The sequence below is a fragment of the Brachyistius frenatus genome, unplaced genomic scaffold (genome assembly GCF_029030835.1).
Source record: "Brachyistius frenatus isolate BFR_SWC_R1_liver_20210118 unplaced genomic scaffold, ASM2903083v1 Contig_5, whole genome shotgun sequence".
NCBI classification, from domain to species: domain Eukaryota; kingdom Metazoa; phylum Chordata; class Actinopteri; family Embiotocidae; genus Brachyistius; species Brachyistius frenatus.
The window spans coordinates 2,078,127-2,092,223 of NW_027210604.1; the positions used below are offsets into that span (position 1 = coordinate 2,078,127).

Here is a 14,097-nt window from a genome sequence, read left to right on the forward strand (position 1 = left end):
CAACTCCCATTTTCACACGTTGGCGGATTACATTTCAGGGTCCCTCGTGGGTGAAGAAAAATTCTCTCACCTGACGTTAATATTTTGGAAATACGAGACGTTAAAGCCACAACAAGGGAGTATTACGAGATTAAATTGCAAGGCTTGAAGGGTCCTAACGGCCAAGGTTGGAGATCTGGGACGGCGTTTCATCGACTGTCCGAACAAGTAGGCTAATTTCCAAATCAGCTCGATGACATTTAACTTTAATTGAGGAAAAAAAAAAAAAAAAAAAACTATGACAAAATATAGATATTACATTTTGGGGGTTTTACAGTTGTTAATTGTACAACAGGTTCACTTATCGTACAAATGTCATCAATATTGTAGGTAGGGTTGAATTTTGACCTGAAAGAGTAGATTGAGTACCGGGATCCTTGAAAAAACACAAAAAAACCTGATCACTGTACATGTCTGAAACCAAATTTAATAGGTTTATTCAATAGTTAACCAAAAGATTTTTCACAATTAAAAGCAAACAGTAATATTGTCTTTGTCCAGACTCTTTTATACTAAGTTTGTAGATTTGCACGCTTCATGGGAAGCTCATTCGTGTTTTTGTGGCGTAAGATTTCAAGCGATTTGACATCACACACCTGTAGTCGGTGATCTCAGCTGATCAAGAGTTTCCTCCTAAACGTGACGAAGGGCAATTCTCGATATTCGAACTCGAACACGTGACTCGACAGGAACTTCGAGTTGTTGAGCGGAACGAGGCTGTGAACGATTGACGGGAGCGGACAAGGTCAACACGGCAGATTGTAGGTCAAACGGTTGTGCAGCTGATGATCTGAAACAACAACAACAAAGAAAGAAAGAAAGAAAATGTGATATTACATGACAAAACTTCTGAGACTGTCATAAACAATCATCTCACCTTTTAAAAGCATCTGAGCTGATAAATTTGCAGTGACGTTCGCGGTCCCCAGAGGACGCATCCCGACCACTTTGATGATCCTCTCGACTTTTCGTTTGGCTCCGGCCCGTGACAGTCGTGGTTCTGACTGAAGTATCTTGACAACCTTTGGATTTACTACCATGAAACCTGGCACGGATATTCAACGTCTCCAGAGGATGAACCAAATCAAAGCCTCAAAGTTGTTCTCTTTTCAGTTCCATGGTTCCCAGACGAGGAGCCGTGAATGAAACGGTCCAGCTGTCGACTGGATTTCCACTAAATTTTGGTACATTTAGTGTGATTACGTGGATTAACACACTCGGCTGTCTCCAATAAGCAGGATTCTTAAATTAGAAACTTGATTTATGTATTTGGGTCGGGGGATTACAGAGACTCGGGAGGTCACCTGGAGAAAGACCGATTCCCGGCCGTGCTTTTAACAAGCCTTTTAGTTGAAGCCCAGTTAAAGCGACGGTCAACCACCAGAATCTGTACGGACGTCGAGGATCCACTGACTTTTCATTTGGTTTTAACCAACGAAAAGTTTTGGTTACGATTAAAATATCTTAACAAGTCTCAGACGAGATTTCCACCAAATCTGGAACAGATATTTAACATCTGCAGAGGATGACTCAAACTACAAAGGGTCGAAGTTTTCAGTTACGTCGTGGATAAACATTTGGTACCAAACATTCAGGAGTTATAAGACGGTAAGCGGCATGACATGACGACATCCCAGGAAACACTTTGCTCCGTTTCTATAAACGTCGATCGTTCCCTGAGGATGAATCCTACTGACTTCCTTGGTTGTTGGTTCTTTAACAAATCCAATCAGTCTCCTGACCGGGACTAATCAATGTTTCGGTCCCAGCTGTGGTTTTAGAGCGGGGTTTTTTTTTTCTTTCTTTCTTTCTGAATAACTAACCGAAAATAAAACGTTACGCAGCAGAACAGAGGTGTGAAAAAAACATTTCAGTCACGGCTGCTGCTTCTTGTTTTTGTTACCCTGCAGCCACGAGAACGAACTCGGTTCAGCTGACACGAGGAAAAACAAAAAAGTCACTCGGTGTTCAAACATGTTGTACAGACGGCGGTGACGAACGCATTTTTTTTTTTTTTTTTTTTTTTTTTTTTTTAGTAAACAGATCGTACGTAACAATAACGAAGCGTCTAACTGTGGAGTGTTTTCTATCGTTTAAGCCGCTTCTACCATCTTTACTGTTGTAGATTCAATTAGAAATCCTCCTCCTCGAGCGACGCGCGTCTTTATTTAACGCAGCATCTCCCGGAGGCCTTAAAAGCAACCGCTGCCAACGTTGTCCCCGTTTGGACCCAACGGTAGCGGAGCGTCCCGATTTAAAACTGCTCTGAAAGCACAAAAGCGTACGTGGCGGTCTCTTTACGGGACTCGCCGACGATAACAGGAAAACACTTGACGGGCACAGACAAGATCATTCAAACCTTCATTTTCTCTCTCCTCCATGATCTCGCGCTCGCATTTGTTTACTTCGGGGGAAAAAAAAGAAGAAGAAAAAAAAAGGCGCCACGGTGCTAATCTGTTATTTTCGGAGAACTTCGCCGTTCGTCTTCGCGGTCAATCGTCTTCACCGTCCCCTCGGTTTGTCTCGGCACGGATTGGATTGCCCTCCTTCACGTCGTTCACAGACGCTGAAGCATTTTCTTTTTTTGGGGGGGAAAACTTCAGCATGATAAACGTCATCGCACTAAAGCACATTTTTACTGATGGAAAAAAAATATACATCTCGGCCCGGTTCAACTTCTGAAAGGTTATGCGAGACCGCGACCATCTTCCCGTCTTAAAAACTTAAAAGTACAACATTTTCATTCTGTTATCTTAATGAAGGAGTAAAAAACAAACATCTTGAAGATGTTATTCTCATCCCGTAGGTCAGAATTTATTGGGACAAACCGGGTTATTAACAGGGTTTTTTTTCCCTACAAATTCAAACATGTTTTCAAAACAAAGCTCACAAAGCTGGATAATGTCACGATTTAAGGCAATAATTAAGTCGTGATGGTGTTCGGCGTCTTCGAGGCTCTGGATCGAGATCAGCACTGGGCTGTTATTATTTCTCTACCTGAACATTATTTTATTTTACACCCAATTCACGTCCAGAAAAAAACAACCAGCCCAATCAGTTCATGTTGAGTTCCATCGTTCTGTGTCGGATTCGGGTACTAAATCGATCATTAATAACTTTTTTTGGTTTAATTTCTGGATATGAAGCGGGTGTTCTTTTGCGGCGGTCTGTCTCACATGCTCCTAAAACACACAAATTCCAGAGGCTTTAAAAACCCAAAAGACGCCTGGAGGGCGATCGCTGATTAGTTGATCTATACATCTTATTTATTTCCTGTTTTATTCCAGAACAAATCTGTTTTTTTTTTTTTTTTTTGGGGGGGGGGGGGGGGTTCAAACAGTGTAACCGTGTGGTGATGATGCAGGAAATGTGGAAATACTTTTCATCCTGGAGAGGGGGAAAGAAAAAGAAAAACAACAACAACAACAACAAGACGGCTGCCAAATGAGCTCCGAGGGGCTGAAACGACGCTTTTAAAACCACGTCTGGGTCACGTTCCGACTTTCAGAACAAATATTCCTGTAACAAAATGGTTTAGAAAGAAAAGAGGATAAAACGTCCCCAAACGCGACACGCAGACGGTGCCGGTCCCCCTCGGTGCTCCCGGACGGCTCTTATTATCGTCTGCTGTCCGAACACTTGGACTTCTGTCAACAGTCTTAACGTCCGAGAGTCACTTTTTTTTTTTTTTTTTTTTTTAACCGGGCCGACGATCCTCCTACTGGACCGCCGGCTGCGGAGCGGCGAGCGAGCCCATGAAGGCGTCGTAGTGCTGCCGGTGGCAGCGCTTGTACTCGTTGATTTTCCTCCTGATCTGCTTGGGCGTGTCCTGGTAGTAGTTCTTCTCGTCTCTGGCCATCGCCTGCAGGGAGGAGGAAGAGGGGGGGGGACAGACACGAACAGGTCTTGCTCAGGGTCGGTCGAAAGCAAAAGAGAGCGACCGATTCCGGTTCGCCGTAAGCAGCCCGACAGGAAGCTAAAAAAAAAAAAAATGCTAAATCTCAACTCCTTCAGGTCTGAACCGCCGTGAAAATCCTCGAGTTTTAGAACACCTGCTTATTCGCACCGTGTCGGATCACCAAACGATATGAAATGAAATTTTCCAGGCGGTTAAAGTCAAGGATGTTTTCTTTTTCTGTTGAAGGCTTTTGTCATTGTATTAAAAAAAATAATAAAAAATGTACCCGCACTCACGCAACGTCCTCTCTTATTGACGGATTCAGACTTGGGCAGAGCTCACGGTCCCATTCAAGGCAACTGTTGAAAATCCATTTGAACGAGGCTCTTTTCTAATAAAAAGCCAATTTAAATTTCTGCCACTCGTCGCGCTGAGCAATAAAAAAAAATTTTTTGATAAAACAGTTACGCGTGTCCCTTCAATCTGGAGTCAAACCTTTGTTCCAAACTCTTCAAAAGAAACCCGACAGAGGGCCGAGTTTTCGTTCAGGGTAAAAACACTCGGGAGACGATTGCAGTTTCCTCCGCGGCGGCGGGACGCGTTCAGCAGGGGACGCCGAGAACGCGTCCGTCCCTCCCTCCCTCGCATCGCGGATGTCCCTGAATGCGCCATCGGGGAGCCGGAGAATGTTTAACAGGTGACGCGGGGTCCGTCGAAAGTTCCCCGGCGGTCCCTGTTGCGCGTGAACCGTCGGAAGCACCGCGACGTGTGCAGAACCGAGGGAAGCGATCCCCCTTTCGTGAGGAAGTGCGACGAGTTTCGGCGTTTTATCAGCGAATCGTTTCAAGGACCCCCGGGGTCCGTTTCGAGCCGCCGCGGTTTTTTTAAAATCTCACCTTGCAGTCGTCTTTGTGTTCCCGGATCATGTACTGAACGTACTCGATCAAGTCGGATGATAACGTCTTGCAGTCTTTCTCCGGGAGGCTGGCTTCCTCCTCCATCTCTGTTTAAAACCAACAACAACAAAAACAACAACACACTTCTAATTTTCCATTTGAATTCTCGTATTCTGTAGTTTCTTCGCCCAACAACACAAAAGAAGGTCTAATTCAGTGGTGTGAAACACACACACACACACACACACAGAGAGAAAAAGCTTCACTTCAGACATTTAACCTGAAACGAACTCGTTTTCAATCCAGTTGTGTGCAACAATCTCAGAACCTTTTGTTTGTATTTTATTGAAGGCGCTTTAAAAGACCTCCGGGAGGGACCAGTTTGCTTAAAGCCAAAAGAGAGAGTAGGGGAAGTCAGAAAGTATTGAGGTGACACAAATATCTAGACGAGCACAAACAGACATTAATGCAGCGGCTCCCTCCATGAATAATTTTACATATTTGTTTTCGGTCTGACAGCGAACACAGAAATGATCGAGCCCGTGCGCCGTTTCAGCTCGCGGCTGTTTTCTACCACTTTTGCGAACATCCCGAGGAATAAAAAAAAAAAAAAAGAAAGAAGAGGAAAGCAAACAAGAATTTACAGGATGACTTACGGTCGAGGACGTAGGGTTTGGTGACGATGGCGACGGGAGCTTTGGCCTCTCTGTCTTTACCGAGGAGCTGTGAATAAAAATGTCAAAAAACAAAAACAACAAAAAAAAAGGGAGTGAGGAACAAACGCGGTCGTTCGCGGGGGATTCGTGGTTAATCGATCGGGTCTGAGGAGGATCAACAGATCGTCCGTCTTCTCCTTTAATGTGGCATGACGGGTGTAAAACGAAGTGCCGGGGAGGCGAGGGAGGGGGAGGCGAGGGTTCATCGGTCGTTTCGGGAGATGAGAGAGTTTCAGTGTCCTCCCTCCGGAGCCCAGAAGAAATGAATCATTTATGTGGCGCGCTCTGTCACAAGTTAATGAAATGAAACGCTGTCAGGGGCTCCTGGAAAACAAGCCGCAGCCGCGGAGGACAGGACGATCGCCGATTACCCCTCGGGGTGAAGAAGAGACTTACAGCTGCAGAGAGTGGTTAAACACGGGTAGGTTGAAAAGCAGAAAATGAAAAACAACTTTTAGTTGCTTCTCTGACGTCAAGACAAGTCAACCCGGGGGGAAAGGAAACCAGTTTGACGCGAGACGAAGCGGTTTCGAGCATCCGTCTCGACTCTCTGTCGCCCCCTCCTGGCACAAACCAAAAACTGCAGGATGTGATCAGGTTTCTCCAAGAGCTGCATTTGTTTTGTAACCTTTATTGATAATAAAGCAATTATAGCACCGTTATTAATAACACAATAGTCCTATAAACATCTATTATATAGAACTTGACGTGTATTAGAAAACCCGTGACCCATCTTGCATATAAACAGCCACTAAATCCCTCCAAACGGCAGGTTTTCCCTGCTTCTTAAACTGTTTTTCTATTTCTACACTTGTCGAGGTTTTTCCACAAGTTGGTCTCCATCTTAACGTCAGTGTCGTCTGGACTGTTTACACCGGGCAAGTGGAAACACCCGAGGTGTAACGTGTTTTTCTTTCCCCCCCCTCCCCACCCTTAAACGTCTTTGTCTGTGTCCAGCCACGTAAGTCAATAGAATAAAAAAAAATTCTGCGGCGTGTTTCCGAGAGTGAAAACTATTCTTTCTTACTTTTGAACTTAAAAAATAAATTAAAACAACAAATTACAACAACCGCTCAGTCCTGTTGATTCCGATGAATCGGCGGTAAAAGTCAAATCTGATTACAGCTCGTCGAAGCGAGATGCAACAAAAAAAAAAAAAAAATTGGAAACTGAAATAAAATTGAATCTGAATCGTTTCAGGATTAAGACGCTGCTGTGAATTTAGGACGCTGCCTTCGTCTAAATGTGTGAAGTGTGTGTGTGTGTGTGTGTGTTTGGGCAAAATTAAACCCGGAGCAGCCACTTACTTACCTTGTGCTTCTTTATGGGCAGCGTGCGGTTGGGGTCCAGAGCCAAACCCATCTCCTGCAGGTTCCTGGCCATGGACTTCCTCTCGTCCCACGCGTTTCGAATCTGTTCACTGAGAAGATGACGTCATTAAAATAACATAAATAAACAAGACACTGAAAGTGTGGTTTGGTCACCACCTCGACTCCTATTGAACTTAACTTAAAAACTTCCTTTTAGATAAGAAGTATCAACTATTTTGATTTTAATTATTATTTTTTTTATATATATATAAAAGAACACGTTTGCCAGCACGCAGTAAAAAGACACATCGTGTATTATTTTGACAGTGAAGAACAAAGATGCGAGAACATACGAGATCTACAAAAAAATTATACACATTATGTCTTTTTTTTTTTGCAAAGAGTTGAAAATACTTCCGCGCGTGCAGGACGCGTGTTTCTGAAACAAACATGACGTCACCACGTACACTGACAGCTAACGTTACAGCAAACGCGCTCGACGGCCCGGACTCACTTCTCAATCCGCGGCTTGCACTTCTTCAGGAACTGCTTCTTCAGCTTCTTCCGGTCTTTGTTGTAATCGAACTTCTGCCTCTTGCTCGACTTCTTGGCTTTCGGCATGTTTGCGGATTTTTCTCTGTATTCGGGGTTTTTTTGTGCGTTTTTGATGGAGAGCTCAAAAAAAAAAAGAAGGAAGAGGAGAGACGCAACGTGCCGACCAGAAACAGGAAGCACGTGGGTGTTTCGTTTCCGGTCATGTGACTAGAAGCCACCTCCTTCCCCCCCCCCCTCCTTTCTGATTCCACTTTTTTTTTTTACTAATTAAAATAAATAAATAAATAAATCCTCTTATTCTTTCAAAATGTACAAAGTCTAAACGGTTTAATAAATAAATATACAAACAAGATATACATAAACTGACATAAACACAAATAGGCACCAAATCAACATGGAAATAGAGAAAATACGATGTTTTTTTTTTAATCTATAAGAACGTATCAAGTATGTCACAATAATAGGCGAGAAATTAGCGCGTCATTAGTGATAACATCTGTTGAGGAAAAATCATACAGTAACAAACATCAAATGCTGAAACACACAGAAACACACAGTCAACACCTGCAGCTCCTGATTTAAACCTCTAGAGGTCACTCTCGGTCAAAAAGTACATCACAAGCTTTCCACCTTTCTACTTCAAAAAAAAAAAAAAGGCCTCATATGAGGTCCCAACAAATTCAGAGTTAAGTAGTTGCAGCAAAAACATTCCGTTCATTACAAAACAACAACAACAACAACAACAACAACAACAAAAACGTAATCGACAAACAGAGAAGCTTAATGAGCTGGTTTAAATCAACAAATAGAAAGGAAGCCACTCAGACCCACAAAGGCTCAGAGGATTTTGGTTTTAAGACTTCATGAGTCGAGGATGAAGTTCACATCATGACCAGCAGGGGGACGGAGGGGGTTATTGTAACACTCCATGAAAACCTCCAAATAAATGTAAAAAAAATCTTTCCTTGGTCACACAAACATGAAGGAGTGTTTTCTACATCACCGCCCTGAAACAAGAACCAACTTAAATAAGTGCAGCCTCTCCCTCAAACCCTTTCCAGCTACGGTTGTTAATCCTAAACCTTAAACAAGTAAAATAGTCTGTATTTATTTATTTCAAACAGACAACAACAAAAAAACAGTACAGAAAGATGGCAGTCTCAGCTGCATCAGGGTCACACCTCCTAAAATGCAATAGGATATATATATTTCACAAATGGATGTCAATATATACCAAACCAAAGTTTAAATTAAAAAAAACAACAACAACAACAGCTAAAGAGTACAAACAAAGAGGTTCAATTAAATCATTTTCAGGGTTTGCTGAACTTTTCTTCTACATTTGCTGCGGAGTCAGAGTTCATTTTTAAGTGCTTTCCACACTGTGGAGGATTTTTTTTTTTTTTTTTTTTTTTTTTTTTTTTTTAGCAAATCCACATTTATGTATTTAACATTTGGTCACGATTATTAAATGCTAAAAGAAGAACTTATCCTCTGATCAACACCTGAATTAGTTGGATGTCGCCTTTAAAACGAAAAAAAAACAAACCTATTTCACGCGTTAAATGTGAAAACAAGCCAGCTGCCCTTCACCCTGCTGCAGAACTGCTTTCTCCGGTTGTCACAGTTTTTCTCAGAGCTTTCGGGTAAAACAGCAGCAGCTCCACTGACTTCACGACAATCGATTCAGGAATGTGAAACATTTGGACACTTAAAAAAAACTCAGCAGCTACATCTGGAGGAGATGGTTTCTCTCTCCAGAGGTCTTTTTTTTTTTTTTTTTTTTTAAGGATTAAAGATTTGAACATTTGCATTAAAATCGTTCCAAAAAAACCCAAAACGTTTCCTTTGTTTTTATGACAGGTTTCTCACTTCCTGCTTGTTTTCATATATTGTCTTCTCTCTTATTGTCTCTTCTTTCTGCGGAGCTCTTTTGTTATTAAATGCTCCACATGAGCAACGTTTGCCTGCCTGCTGCGGTAAACTGTTTTGTGATGATAATTAAGGCTGCGGCAATTTATTTCCATCGTCAATCTTCTTCTCCCGCAGCGCTGCCTTTGAAAAAGCTTGTTTTTCTGTCCAAATACTGGTCCCCCCCCCCAAAAAAAATAAAATAAAAAAATCCATAATACTAAGTTTATTATCACAGCGGTGTCGGCTCATAACGAGACGAAACGAGGCAGCGGCCATGCTGATCTGAAGACGTCTCAGTTTTTAGGTTTACCGGTAGAAAGAAGTTAAAAGGCAGCGGTGCAACATAAAGTCCTGCAGACACAAGTCAGGAGCTTCAGGTCATTTTAGGAATTTAGGAAGTGCCCTAAACTGCAATACCACTGATGGCCACTAGGGGCCGCCCATTCAACTTTTCTCGTGAAATACAAAGTCAACACCTTTTGTTTAATAAAGTCATTATGGTGTCATTAGCTAAAGTCACTGGTTCTTATTAGTCCTTCTGAAAATAATCCCGTCATTAATTAGATGACAAAGACAGATATGTCTGGGGGGGTGGGTCTGTTTGATTGACAGGCCTGTGCTGCAGTCAGGTTTCCGCTATACTATAGATGGGTGGGCCAGTGACCAAATATGGTCACTTCTGGGCTCCAAAATAGCAAGATGGCGACAGTCAAAAATACGAAATTGAGGCTTTGAGGACAGCAGATCACGAACGGGTGAGGGACATCGCGTTTGGTTGCCGTGTGAAGTGGCGACGGTGAAAAACAAAAACCCTCTGGTGCAAAAAGAAAATTCTTGGTGATAAAAAAATGTTGAAATCAAAAATATCCATAGATTCAAAGAATCTGTCATCTGTTTATATTTTTTGATCAGAAAAAGCAAAGCCACTTTTTGTCTTTGAGCATCAGGAATCACTTTTTTGCAGACTTGATGTTTGATCCTTCCGGTTGGCAACCGGTCATCGCTGCCAGAAGATTAGTGATGAAACTAAAAAGCCTTTACAAGTTGAAAATGTATTTTTTTTTATTTTTTATTTTTTATTTTATTCACTTCCTGTTGTGCAGCGGTAATGTAACAGTGGGCGGGGCCTCGTAGCAGCGCCACAGTCGCCGAGCAGTCGGTCTAATTGGCGAGGGGGAGCAGCAGGGGAGAGAGGAGGCAGCCACTGCTCAGTCGTTGCCGTGGCGACAGGCTGATGTTCTCTCTTTACTACATGTAAACAAGGCCAAGCAGGTTGCCAGGCAACACATACTCTCACAGATGCCATCCCAGGCTCGATGGCAGAGGGTTGAATCAGGTTTGAATGTTTTTTTTTTTGTTTTTTTTTGTACCGCTGCTTCTGTCTCGGGGTGGAAAAATGTCACCGAGCGGCAGCAGGAGGAGTTCTGTGTTTGCCGAGGAAACATCATTTCGCTGTCGTGACCTTTTTGAGTAAATAAATAGAAATAGTAAATAAATGGCACCACGTCAACGACAACGCTTCACACCGCACACTTTGCAATTCAATTGACCTCCACGGGCATGAAAAGTTTAAACAGAAAGTTTGAAACGATAAAACATTTTTTTTTGCTCTATGTCATTCACACTAAGTAGAAAAGGTATCGATGACCCAATAATGACCAAGTTTAAAGTTAAAATGTACAGAACAGTCCTTTACTTCGGTGAAATGATTGAGGACGTCTAACTTTAAACCCTGACTGGTCGGTCTGGGCCGTCACATCGTGTAGTAAAGAGGCAGCGAAGTGAAAGATTAAAAATTCAGTATTACATTAGAGTTCATTCAGATGTGAATTCTCCGCCTTTTGATCATACGTCGATGTGGAGACTTTAGAAATGCCTTTAAGAAGAAGTAACATCAATGACTTTTTCTGATTGAGTATCTTTACGAATGCATCTTCACTGACGTCAAAGTCCTTTTAATTTGATGAGAAATGAATCTGCGTATTCTCCCAAAAAAAATAGATGAAATGATAACAACGTGCTCAACGGGTGGAGCGGTTGGTGGATGATGTTTTTTTTTTAAAAAAAAAATCAGGGAGACATTGGAACAAAATGTGACGTCAGTTATAAAAATAGAGAACAAAATGAGCTGCGAAGACGTCATGCTGTGGATACTGAAAAGTGTTGAGGGTTCTGACTCGTTCTCTCTCCAGAGATCTTTTAATACTCGAGAGCCCATTCGTACTTGTGGAAACAGTACTGAATGGCCTCTAATTCTCTCTCTTTCTTTATTTCTCTTTATATAACCTCACAGGGTGAATCATACTCATCATCAAGGTGTTTGCCTCCGTGGTGAAATGCACGTCTGAACGCTGAGATGCTTGTGTTCGGTTGCGCAATCGATTTTTCTCAGTTTCTTCGAGGCCAAGAAATATTTCTCTGAAGGTGTGAACATGTCATGTTTGTGAATCATCAGCCTGAAGGCACTGCTGTAATCATCACCTACAAAACAAGGCAGTGATGAAGCTGATTCTCCCGTCGGCCTCCAGCTTCTCGAGTCTTAATGACCGCAAGTAAACCTTAAGTCTGGCTGAACTCGGCAGAAAAAAAAAAAGGTGAAAGTCGGACACTGTTAATATAAAGGAGTCCGTCCCCTTCGCCTTTTGTGCAAACAACTGGGTCGGTTATGTTTGAAGTTAAGCGACCTCTTGTGGTATCGCATAAACAACAGCAACCTCGAGTGACGCACTTCGGATGATTGATGTCAATACAACGCGAGATATTCCTCGTTTCGAGGAGGCGAGTTGGGTGCGGGAGACTGTCGATAACTTCCCGTTTCCAACCGCGAGTCGGAACAGTTTTTTTGATAATACGGCGCTTACTGTTGCCATGATGATGAAGGTAGGAAGTAGTAACTTGAACAGTCATCATTTTAAGCCGGACTTGTTATCTTTCCCGAACCCTAACAAGTTCATATGAAGCTTCGCTCCGCCTCTCTAAAGGACGGACCAACCAGCAACCAGCTGGGTGTGGTGATACCAACAGGTGGTACCGATTTGGGACACACCCCTGTGGGTCATTTTTGAGGGTAGGAACAAACGACCTGTGCAGTCGTATGGATCGGAGAACTTGTTAAATGTTAAAAGACTATCGCAGCTGTTGGTCGACCAATAATCTAAACTAGTTTTGGTCTAAGCTCAGCGACAGACAGTCGTGTTTGAAGGCGTGACCCGGCCCATCATACGTCCAAAGCGCAAAAAAAAAAAAAAAAAAAAATCTTGTAACACTCCACGTTTTGCAAATGCAGAAATAAACCTTCTCAACAGCGGTCACTCATGTTGAAATCTCTGCACCTTTAGATATTTAGACTCATTTCTGAGGCTGTACCGAAACAGTAAACAAACAGTGATTTTTAAACACGTCTCATCGTTCTGCGTCATCGCTGCCAGCTGTCGAGTCGCTCCGCTAATATTTATATCTATTATATGTGACGCAGTGTATTTTTGTGGGATTGATGGGACGCAGCGTAAATGCCGTGGACTCATTAAAAAAATGCTCCTAAGTGCATCAACTGCCAATTTGCAAACAGTGCGTAATTTTGGTTTGCGGGTGTGCACTTTTATTTTACATTCAGCTATAGAAAAGTAAAATTACCGGCACGCCTACAAACAGCTGGAAACTGTTGAGTCTTAAAAGTCGAGTGTTTGATTTTTCATCAAACATGAACTGCTCGGCACCTTTGTCAGGCACTGCTGCAAGAGAAGCTCCCGTTGTGACACGCTGTGAAATTTAATGTAACACCGAACGTGACGGGAATGAGGAAAATCTCACTCGTTTCAAATATTGCTTTGGAAATTGCAGCCATTTGAAAGCGTCCAGCATTTTCTTGGTTATGCAGCAGCTTGTGTTGGTGCCTGATAATGATATTACGCTCAAAATAATAGAAGACTTGAAAAACACGTGAGCTCGATACCTTTTCATTTCTGTCTCTTTGGAAGTCTCGTGGAAAACAAATCTGCTCCTCTACGGCACGACAGGTTGAGATGAGGAGAAACGAGAGACTCGTTGGGAGCACAGAGGGAGTCACAGAAGTGATTTGGGGGACATGAAATCTGTTGCTAGTGATGATGGCTTTGCCGGAGCAGCGGATTTCATCTCCTTGTCTGACACCAAAGAAATAGCAATGTTGGGATAAGAGCATGTGAAAGGCCCGGGTGTCACGGCAGAAGGAGACAAGGACGTGACAGAAGGACTGGTGCAGATGGAAAACGGAGGAGGGATTTAAACAGAACTGCTAAGAAAAAAAGTGAAGGTCGGTAAGATTATTCTGAGGAAACTGAGGGAGTCAGATTCACACCTTACTTCTTTTTTTTTTTAAACATCCTGATGGGCAGATGCAGACATCGGGAATCAATTTATCGCTGACAGTAGCAAAAGAAAACATACAGAGATAATCGGATGAATAATTTAACCGAAAACTCTGAAAAACTTCGGCTCTGAAAAATGAGGCCTATGCAGAAGTGTCTTAAGCTGCAATACCACCGAGTGCCACTAGAGGTGGGCTCCAAAAAGGGCTCCGGCTCCATAGACTCCCATTCAACTAGTCTCATAATATTCTCAGTCGATAAAATGTCTTCACCAGTTATCTCGGTGTCGTTAGATAAAGTCACTCCTTATTAGTTTTCTGGACGTCCATTTGAAAATATTCCCTCGTTAATTAGAAAATAAGCTTCAAAAAGACGTGTTTTGGGGGGAGCGGTCGTGTCTGTTTGATTGACAGGCCTGTGGTG

The 14,097-nt window shown here is 42.6% G+C and overlaps 1 protein-coding gene and 1 long non-coding RNA gene across 2 annotated transcripts; both read right to left on the reverse strand.

Annotated features, from left to right (window-relative positions):
* Nucleotides 1-229: 229 nt before the first annotated feature.
* Nucleotides 230-1,367, reverse strand: LOC138631485 (uncharacterized). Its single transcript, XR_011311723.1, has 2 exons — nucleotides 636-1,367; nucleotides 230-415 (listed from the first exon to the last, which is right to left on the reverse strand). It is a non-coding gene; the product is annotated as an uncharacterized lncRNA (long non-coding RNA).
* A 1,920-nt stretch (nucleotides 1,368-3,287) lies between these two features.
* nop16 (NOP16 nucleolar protein homolog (yeast)) lies at nucleotides 3,288-7,541 on the reverse strand. Its single transcript, XM_069716470.1, has 5 exons — nucleotides 7,374-7,541; nucleotides 6,861-6,969; nucleotides 5,490-5,556; nucleotides 4,834-4,940; nucleotides 3,288-3,901 (listed from the first exon to the last, which is right to left on the reverse strand). Exons 1-5 carry the CDS (start codon nucleotides 7,478-7,480, stop codon nucleotides 3,758-3,760), a joined length of 534 nt encoding a protein of 177 aa, XP_069572571.1. The 5' UTR covers nucleotides 7,481-7,541; the 3' UTR covers nucleotides 3,288-3,757.
* Nucleotides 7,542-14,097: the final 6,556 nt, after the last annotated feature.

Excerpts from the sequence above, each read along its gene's own strand:
- nop16 (XM_069716470.1), bottom strand. The coding sequence starts at position 7,480 with ATGCCGAAAGCCAAGAAGTCGAGCAAGAGGCAGAAGTTCGATTACAAC. Across the intron at positions 6,970-7,373 it reads TGCAAGCCGCGGATTGAGAA|TGAACAGATTCGAAACGCGT; the intron begins GTGAGTCCGGGC and ends TCATCTTCTCAG. Across the intron at positions 4,941-5,489 it reads CAAACCCTACGTCCTCGACC|AGATGGAGGAGGAAGCCAGC; the intron begins GTAAGTCATCCT and ends GGTTTTAAACAG.